General features: G+C 39.5%; 1 protein-coding gene across 1 annotated transcript in view; it reads right to left on the bottom strand.

The window, feature by feature from the left end:
- Nucleotides 1-1,625: 1,625 nt before the first annotated feature.
- Nucleotides 1,626-10,630, bottom strand: part of LOC139406834 (pleckstrin homology domain-containing family G member 7-like) — a 31,066-nt gene continuing 22,061 nt past the window's right edge. Inside the window, exons 16-17 of the mRNA XM_071149911.1 lie at nt 5,918-6,015; nt 1,626-2,217 (exon numbers count right to left, since the gene is read on the bottom strand). Coding sequence (XP_071006012.1) covers nt 2,113-2,217; nt 5,918-6,015 — 203 coding nt within the window. The 3' untranslated portion in view covers nt 1,626-2,112. The remainder of the gene's footprint in view (nt 2,218-5,917; nt 6,016-10,630) is intronic.

The raw sequence follows: 10,630 nt of genomic DNA, 5'->3' as shown, positions 1-10,630 counted from the left end.
ATGTTATTGTGAGTGACTTGGTCAGCCGTCTGGCTTGCTGTATGTCTACATGTCTGGCTAGCAGATGGGCTGGCTGTCCATCTAGCTCAGGGTTTCCCAATCCCCCCCGGACTGTGTCTGGCTAGCAGTGTCTGGCTAGCTGTGTCTGCCTAGCTGTGTCTGGCTAGCTGTCTTTGAAGGCCTGAACACCTTTTTCTTTCAATGCCAGTCCTCCCTCTACTCTGGGTTCAAGAGGTCATTCTCAAACACTTGGCATTGTACCATATCATTTTGATCAAGTAGACTCCAGTGTCGTTAGCATCCATTTCTGCATTACATTGGTTGGTTTAGTCTACCTCAGATTGGCACAGGCACTTAAATAGCACTATGGTTAACCTGAAAGATTCTTCTTTCCCTGTTGTTCAGATCAGGTTTCCCAGCTTGCTGGATGCATTTAATATTGTGTTTGTCACGAAGGCCAAGAGATTTGCGGTCTAGGCTGCGCCTCATCATATTCTGGGTTAAGAGCCGTTACAGGCGCAGCCTGGGCCAAGTATCTGCCCACTAGCTCGACCCTTATAGTTGAGAAGTGGTCACCAACCCTGATTTGCGGTCCTGGCTACAAGGTTAGTGCAGGCTTTTGTTCCAGCACTAATACCTCTTTCATAGCAACTGCTCATCAATACTTTAAATTGAAGCAGGTGTTTCAGTGCTCGGCTGGAGCAAAAACCTGCCCCTTTAACTCTGTCATAGGGTTTACCATCTTATTGTATAACATTGTCACTTACTAATACCAAGGCTATAGTCATTATCTTTGTAAAATGTTAACACTTGCGTGTGTATAAAGAAGCGTCGACAAATGTAACGTAAAAAAAAGTCTAACTGAATGGCACTACACAAATTAATCTGGCTTGTTTCACGTGGATGGCACTACACGTGAATGGCACTACACAAATTAATCTGACTTGTTTCACGTGGATGCCGGCCGTCGTCATGCATGATCGATTGTCTTGTTCATTCCTCGTCCACTTTAGAGGATATCATAGCACCGTTTCTACTTTAGAAATCCGTCCTTCCTCATTTCCTTCAGGTAAGCACAAATCTAAGTGATGGATAGATGAAAGGAAGGTTAACACTCACTTCCACCGATCTGTAACTTCAAGGATACATTTCTGGTGTATTGCAACAGGGCCCCGTGTGTAGCGATTGTGCCTGAAAGAGTCACGTTACCCTGCATTCGTCAACCAATGGTTGTGTGCCATGTCAGACATCTATTCAGGCATTGTAAGATCTGTCATGCATCAGCAACGTCTAAGCTCTGAAACGCAGTCCTTGTTTGTCATGGTGACAGTCGGGAACCCTGTGTTCCCTTGGACCACTGACTACCTGTCCTGGAAGAAGGGATGTGTCTGATTAAGGAAAGAAAATATAATTTGACTAGATGTACCATTTTGTTTTCTAATTTTCCATCATGACTAAATAAAAGGGGTCTGTATTTTCCTTTGTGTGTGTATACCAGTGTGTTAACTAGTTATCTATGATTTTTCACCCACTGGGGTAATAATGACATGGGTCAGTTGTACTGTTAGCCATAGACACATTACCACAGTTTGAGTGAATGTATTCAGCAACACAGGACAAAATCATAATTTCTCATTATCAACAATTTATTGTCATCTTATGGTACCACAATGCACTTTCAAAGCAAACATGAATTTTACAAATGATCCTGCTAATACTTTACAACGGCTTAGGCGGAGACACAGTAATAGTCCTTGTCTAGGGCAGTGGTCACCAACCCTGGTACTGGAGAAATTCACCAGGAGTGCAGGTTTTCAATCCAGCACCAACCAACGCACCTGATTAAACTAATCAAAGGTCTCGACAACTAGCTAGTTTAATCAAGTGCCTTTGTGCTGGTATGTACTTAGAACCAGCATACGTATACCCCTTTCACACTACAGCCAAACTGAGCCAAGCCAAGTTGTACTGGGCTGGCCTGGTTACATATCCACCACAATTCTAGAACTCTGCTAGAAAGGACAGTGTGAAAAGAAAATATCTTAGCCACCTATAGTGGGAGGCCCCAGAAGCAGTATTTGTGGTCCCCTGTTGTAGTGACTGTCCGATGGCTCAGATCTGGGAGGACTCTACCCACAGTGAGGAGCTCTTCACCCGGGGAGGCTGCTGAGAATTCAGTGTCGTCACTGCACCCTCTATCTCTGACATCCACACCCTCTGGAAAGGAACACATTTTTGTGGTTTGTTTATTGTTCCCATTTCAACAGTGTTTTGTCATTTTTTTAAATCGTGTGTTGAGACCTTTTGAAATGAACTTGACATACACACGGTACCATGAGGATACTTGGCTCACTAACTCATGCCTGGGGTTGCAAAGCGACCAGTAATTTTGTTAATTAACAATCTATGGCAACCTATCGTAACTTTGGTCATTTATACTTGAATAACTTTATTTTATTGTATGTATTAATATGGACAAAGAAATGTACGAGTTTCTAGTAGATAGACCAGATGGTTCAAGAGAAAAAAGCCTAATTAATAAAAAGCATCAGAGGTCATTGAAAATAATCCCATTAACTCAACCAACTAGACTTTTCAGTTGTGATGCTAAAACATTGATAAATGCATGGACAGAAATGATATTTCATGGATTCACTATGCCCAGATTCAGACCAGAGTGATGCGCGTGTAAATGGGGAGTTCCTTTTTATGCACTTCTCTCTATGCATATTCTGACCTTGAATTTAAGTATGAAAATAGCATGCTATTCGTTTGGGGTGGAGATCTAAGAAATTAAAAGGTGTGGCGGAGGTGTCAACTGATAAGACGAGGTCAAAATACGGCTTAATTCCACCACCTTTACACGCAAGGAAACCATGAATGAGGTTGAGCGAAACTGTCCGATTTAAGTGGAAAAGGCGTATTTGTTTCAATACAAATAACAGCATTCTCCACACACTGATTTAATAATAAGAGCTAGCTAAATGAGAAGAGCTAGGTAAATGAGTAATCCGTTTGGAGAGGATTGAAAATACACACAGCAATTGTTTTAGATGATTTTTCCTTCTGATCCCTGGAGATGAATGTGAAAACAGCCACATGGAAGCAAAATGAAAATCAGAACATGTATTTGCAGCCCCTTTTCCACAACGAAATAGGCTATAAATAGCCGTGTCGTTATTCAGAATTGTGTGTTCTCAATTTGATGTCTGCGCTTTAGAATGTTTTAATTATAGCCCATGGTGCAGTTTATTTTCTCAGTTTTATTTGACATTTTGTATTATGTTATATTAGCCACTATCAGCAGGCACCAACATTTCTAACTGTCACTTTAGCTTAACTTTATTTTCACATTCACCTTTCTTTCCTCTGTCACATCCGTGTAGTTGTTCCTGAGGGTGACTAGCATTAGTGGATCATATTAGGCTAATGTTGTGCAATGTGGGACATTATGGCATTGACCACACGCAGCAGGTTAAACCTGGAGCACAGTTCACGACGACTGGACCGTTGTCATTACAGTTCAATGATTAGAGTAGATTTATAGGACTTGTTCAACCCTTATTGTAAACTTTTTTCCACCTTCCAATATGTCATGGATTGAACTTGAATATGACAACTTTCAGGATGAATCAAACCACTTTTTAATTCCTTAATATATTTAGTGCGCAAAGGCTCTCCAAACCTGTTTTATTTTGTCATACATGCTTTCCTAACCCCAAACGTTGCCTAAATAATCTACAAGATCAGAGTATTTTTTACATCTACCAGTTTGTGTTGAAACGGAGATGAATATGCATATATTATTTACATGGCTTTATTTAACTTGGCAAGTCAATTAATAACAAATGCATTGCCTATCAAGAGGCAAAAGTCCTACTGTGGGGATGGGGGCTGGGATGAAAAATAAAGGACAAAAACACATCACAACAAGAGAGACACCACAACACTCCATACAACAACAAAGCATGGCAGCAACACATAACACAGCATGGCAGCAACACAACATGGCATTAGCACAACATGTTAGCAGCACAAACATTGCTAGACACAGACAACAGCACAGAGGGCAAAATGGCAGACAACCCAATAAATCACGTGAAGCAGCCATGTGTCAGTAAGAGTGTCCATGATTGAGTGTAGAGATGGAGAAAACTGTCCAGTTAGTGTTTTTTTGCAGCTCACTTCCGTCGCTAGCTGCAGCGAACTGATGCCTATTTTCCAAAATTGTTCTCAATGTATTCTAGTCTGTCAACAATATCCACATTTTAAAAAAGGTACCCTATTGAATGAAAACTCCAAGAGAAAATCTGTTGGCCACATTTATTCAGTGTGCAGAAGGGAATCATGACTGCAAAGCGTGTTATGCACCTGCACAAGGTAAGTCTGAATACCAACTAGTGAGAAGTATAACTTCCTAAATTGGAATCGGGACATAAATTGCTGGTTTATATTACGGATAATGTTTTACAGTTTAGTCTTATTTTAATAATCTCATATTTTCCATGTGATAAGGCCAGAGATAGACAGCAGGGATGATATGAAGTACCCAAAAGGGCCACTAGATGTCTTGTGATAGATTACCTAAAATCATTGAAATGTTTTAATTCTGGTAATTTACTGGTAAACTTTCAACGTTTCCAGTAATATACCCACCCTTTGCAACCTTACTCATGCCTAGTAATGAAGGAAATTCCACCTAATTTAGATGTGTCAAAGAGCAAGGTGACTCGGGCAGTATTGGAATACAGACTTCTCTGCTAGTGTCCGATCGTCTGATGACCAACTAGTGCTGAGCGATTAACCAAAATGTAGGTTATTTTTTCGGTTTTTAAACTAATTGACTTAAGTCTGTTCAATTATTTGAATTCCATTTCGTTCAATTTTTTTTCTGTGAGCTCAATGTGCAGTTTCTGTAGAGATAAATCAGATTAAGCCTGAACTGTGCAATGTAGTAGGGAGTTGTATTTTCCAATAGACCAATATTTTGCAAAGTTTGGTGCAAAAAACCATGACAATAATCCATTACGCACCCTCTTAAACTTGTCCATCTGTGCGTAGCAAGACAGAACAAGCCATCGATATGGATAGAAAGCAGTTAATTGGCGAGCCTGAAAATACATGATCTTGATTGTTGGTAGTCAGCAGTCATAAAATGATGCCTTATTTACTTTGAATAACTACAAAAAGTGATTTTGATAGGCAGCAGCTCTATGGAAATGAGATGATGACTTGGAATGAAATTAAAGTAATGTGAATAAATTATGGTTCATAATTATGGTTCATAAGCAGTAATGGGAGATCACTAACGTCATGGGACTTGTATTAATTGTTTTATTCTGTGTCGTTACAGCATGCAATCCACATAATGCACAGTGCTTTTCATGTCAAAAATACATTAAACCAAAAGCAATGATAACATTTTTTTTTTTTAATCGAACCGTCCTCAATAAGCACTAATCGCTCAGCACTATGACAAACACTAACTGGATCGAGTCACTTGATTTCTGGAAAGATAGCAATTTGTATGTTTGCGCAGAGAAAATCTCCTAGACAAATAGACTGTAAATAGCTCAACAATGATTATTATCATCCGGCAAAGGAATGAAACATGGTGATGAATGAAGGATAACACAGGAATTTATATGGCAGTAATCAACTAGCAACTCAAATGAATAAACTTTGAACCTGCTGTGAGTATGTTGAGATGGGAATGTCATGATCGTGATAAATTCACGCCTTACATATGACCACATAATGAAATGTTGTCAGTCACCATGGTACAATTACACACAAACAACCAAATTGGAATGCAACCCAATTCTCATTGTAAAAACACTACTGTCCATTCAGTGTTTTTGTTAGGACTACAACACGTACAGTGTGTTACTTTAAGTTCAGAGTGCTCTTACTGTACCTTGACGGCCTCGGACGGTGCTTGTAGAATGAAGGCAGCGATACACTGCTGGTAGCGGTTCTGGTGCATGATAATGAAGGATTGGGATAGCCCTGACGCTGAGAAGAGAAGGATGAAACATGTCAGTGTCATTAGCGCACACCATAGAAAAATGTATATATTTTTTTAACAGAAATTGAAAACAAGCGCTTCATATTGGAAGTTCAGGTGGTCCCTCCCTGTTTTGGCCAGTTTGCATCCATTTAGTTTCTAATTAATACAACCTAGTTTACATATAAATTATACTCTGCATACATTTTCATACTGGTCCCTGATGGAATCAAACCCATAATCCTGGCGTTGCAAGTGCCATGCTCTACCAACAGTCACAACGCCAGGTCTGTTGAAAAAACGCACATAAGCAGTACTGAACAAATAACTCAGGACTGATACTGTAATCGATTACAGATGACTAATCTGCGGTTTAGATAACTGGATTGCACAATACAGTGGCTTGCGAAAGTATTCACCCGCTTGGCATTTTCCCTATTTTGTATCATTTGATTTACACAACATGCCTACCACTTTGAAGATGCAAAATATTTTTATTATGAAATAAACAAACAGAAAACTTGAGTGCATATCTATTCACCCCTCCAAAGTCAATACTTTGTAGAGCCACCTTTTGCAGCAATTACAGCTGCAAGTCTCTTGGGGTATGTCTCTATAAGCTGCCACATCTAGCCACTGGGATTTTTGCCCATTCTTCAAGGCAAAACTGCTCCAGCTCCTTCAAGTCGGATGGGTTCCGCTGGTGTACAGCAATCTAAGTCATACCACAGATTCTCAATTGGATTGAGGTCTGGGCTTTGACTAGGCCATTCCAAAACAATGTTTCCCCTTAAACCACTTGAGTGTTGCTTTAGCAGTATGCTACGGGTCATTGTCCTGCTGGAAGGTGTCCGTCCCAGTCTCAAATACAAGACTGAAACAGGTTTCCGTCAAGAAATCCCCTGTATTTAGCGCCATCCATCATTCCTTCAATTCTGACCAGTTTTCCAGTCCCTGCCAATGAAAAACATCCACACAGCATGATGCTGCCACCACCATGCTTCACTGTGGGGATGTTGTTCTTGGGGTGATGAGAGGTGTTGGGTTTGCCCCAGACAAAGCGCTTCCTTGATGGCCAAAAAGCTCCATTTAAGTCTCATCTGACCAGAGTACCTTCTTCCATATGTTGGGGTAGTCTCTAGAGGTCGACCGATAAATTTTGGACCCCTGATTATGGCCGATTACATTGCACTCCACGGGGAGACTGCGTGGCAGGCTGACTACCTGTTATGCGAGTGCAGCAAGGAGCCAAGGTAAGGTGCTAGCTAGCATTAAACGTATCTTATAAAAAAACTATCAATCTTAACATAATCACTAGTTAACTACACATGGTTGATGATATTACGAGTTTATCTAGCTTGTCATGCGTTGCATATAATCGATGAGGTGCCTGCTAATTTATCCTTGAATTACAGCCTACTTCGCCAAACAGGTGATTTAACAAGCTCATTTGCGAAAAAAAGCACTGTCGTTGCACCAATGTGTACCTAACCATAAACATCAACGCCTTTCTTAAAATCAATACACAAGTATATATTTGTAAACCTGTATATTTAGCTAATATTGCCTGCTAACATGAATTTCTTTTAACTAGGGAAATTGTGTCACTTGCATACTATGCAACAGTCAGGGTATATACAGTAATTTGGGCCGCCTGGCTCGTTAGGAAGAAATGGTTTTTCGCATTTGCGAAAAAAGCACAATCGTTGCACGAATGTACCTAACAATAAACATCAATGCCTTTCTTAAAATCACTACACAGAAGTATATATTTTTAAACCTGTATATTTAGTTAAAATAAATTCATGTTAGCAGGCAATGTTAACTAGGATGTTAACTCACGTTTGTTGCACGCATAGTCAAAGTATATGCAACAGTTTGGGCCGCCTGGCTCGTTGCGAACTAATTTGCCAGAATTTGACATAATTATAACATAACTTTGAAGGTTGTGCAATGTAACAGCAATATTTAGACTTATGGATGCTACCCGTTAGATAAAATACGGAACGGTTCCGTATTTTACTGAAAGAATAAACGTTTCGTTTTCTAAATGACAGTTTCCGAATTTTCCCACATTAATGACCTAAGGCTCGTATTTCTGTGTGTTATTATATTATAATTAGGTCTATGACTTGATAGCACAGTCTGACTGAGCGGTGGTAGGCAGCAGCAGGCTCATAAGCATTCATTCAAAACAGCACATTCCTGCGTTTGCCAGCAGCTCTTCGCAATGCTTCAAGCCTATCAACTCTCGAGGTCAGGCTGGCAATACTAAAGTACCTATTAGAACATTCAATAGTCAAAGGTATATGAAATACAAATGGTGTAGAGAAATAGTCCTATAATAACTACAACCTAAAACTTCTTACCTGGGAATATTGAAGACTCATGTTAAAAGGAACCACCAGCTTTCATATGTTCTCAGCAAGGAACTTAACCATTAGCTTTTATACATGGCACATATTGCAATTATACTTACTCCTCCAACACTTTGTTTTTGCATTATTTAAACCAAATTGAACATGTTTCATTACTTATTTGAGACTAAATTGATTTTATTGATGTATAAAGTTAAAATAAAAAAGTGTTCATTGTTCATTCAGTATTGTTGTAATTGTCATTATTACATACATACATATAAAAATAGTCAGATTAATCGGTATCGGCGTTGAAAAATCATAATTGGTCGACCTCTAGTAGTCTCCCATATGCCTTTTGGTGAACACCAAATGTGTTTGTTTATTTTTTTTCTTTAAGCAAATGGCTTTTTTTCTGGCCACTCTTCCATAAAGCCCAGCTCTGTGGAGTGTAAGGCTTAAAGTGGTCCTGTGGACAGATAATCCAATCTCCGCTGTGGAGCTTTGCAGCTCCTTCAGGGTTATCTTTGGTCTCTTTGTTGCCTCTCTGATTAATGCCCTCCTTGCCTGGTCTGTGAGTTTTGGTGAGTGGCACTCTCTTGGCAGGTTTCTTGTGGTTAATAATGGATTTAACAGTGCTCCCTGGGATGTTCAAAGTTTCAGGTATTTTTTTTAATAGCCCAACCATGATCTGTACCTCTCCACAACTTTGTCCCTGACCTGTTTGGAGAGCTCCTTGGTCTTCATGGTGTCGCTTGCTTGATGGTGCCCCTTGCTGAGTGGTGTTGCAGACGGTGGGGCCTTACAGAACAGGTGTATATATACACTGAGATCATGTGACAGATCATGTGACACTTAAAGTCCACCTGTGTGCAATCTAACTAATTATGTGACTTCTGAAGGTAATTAGTTGCACCATTGTTTAGGGGCTTCATAGCAAAGGGGGTGAATACATATGCACGCACCACTTTTCCGTTAAAAAAAAAAAAATGTTTAAAACAAGTTATTTTTTTCATTTCACTTCACCAATTTGGACTATTTTGTGTGTGCCCATTACATAAAAATCCATTTAAAATACAGGTTGTAATGCAACAAAATAGGAAAAACGGGGGGGATGAATACTTTTGCAAGGCACTGTATGTTCTTATCATAGGTTTGATTATTGATATAAATTCAGTATCTTATCAGTAAGTTAAGCAGCGTTTCCCAAACTCTGTATTCGGGATCCCTAGAAGGTGCACATTTTGGTTTTACACAGCTGATTCAAATGATCAAAGTTCATGATTAGATGATTATCAGCTGTGTAGTGCTAGGGCAAAAACCAAAACGTACACCCCATGGGATCCGAGGACTGAGTTTGGGAAACCCTGAAGTAAAGCAAGAGGTGTGAACAAGTGCCAAATAGCCTAAATGTAATAGATTAGTAGATGTCCATAGGCCTGTTTAAATCAGTGATGAGGTCCTAGGATCAGGTTGTACATTATTTTCCATAAGAACACACACACACACACACTGTTAAGAGGAGAGCTTGCAACTAAGCATGTAATTGTACTGTTTACTCCCCGCTATAGCCTGTGCTTATGACAAATAAACTTTGATGTGACAATCACATTAAGATTGACAAAAGCCAAAATGCTAGTGTGTTACTAGGACATGTGGCCTTAACTTCTCTAGGGTAGGGGGCAGCATTTGGAATTTTGGATGAAAAGCATGCTCAAATTAAACTGCCTTCTACTCAGGCCCAGAAGATAGGATATGCATATAATTAGTAGATTTGGATAGAAAACACTAAAGTTTCCAATACTGTTAAAATAATGTCTGAGTATAACAGAACTGATTTGGCAGGCGAAAACCTGAGAAAAATCCATTCAGGAAGTAGTTTTTTTTTTCTTCTATTCAATGCCATTACAGTATCCATTGACTTAGGACTCAAATTGCAGTTCCTATGCCTTCCACTAGATGTCAACAGTCTTTAGAAATTGTTTCAGGCTTGTATTCTGAAAAATGAGGGAGTAAGAGCAGTCTGAATGAGTGGACTCTGCCGTGTCACAGAGCTTTTTCATGCGAGCGACCGAGAGAGTGCCTTTCTTGTTTACCTTTTATATTGACGCCGCTATTGTCCGGTTGTAATATTATCGATTATTTAGGTTAAAAACAACCTGAGGATTGAATATAAACATCGTTTGACATGTTTCTATGAACTTTACGGATACAATTTGGATTTTTTGTCTGCCTGTTGTGACTGCGTTTAAGCCTGTGGATTACT

This window comes from Oncorhynchus clarkii, chromosome 1 (assembly GCF_045791955.1).
Source record: "Oncorhynchus clarkii lewisi isolate Uvic-CL-2024 chromosome 1, UVic_Ocla_1.0, whole genome shotgun sequence".
NCBI classification, from domain to species: Eukaryota; Metazoa; Chordata; class Actinopteri; order Salmoniformes; family Salmonidae; genus Oncorhynchus; species Oncorhynchus clarkii.
This window is presented reverse-complemented; position numbering and strand designations above follow the sequence as displayed.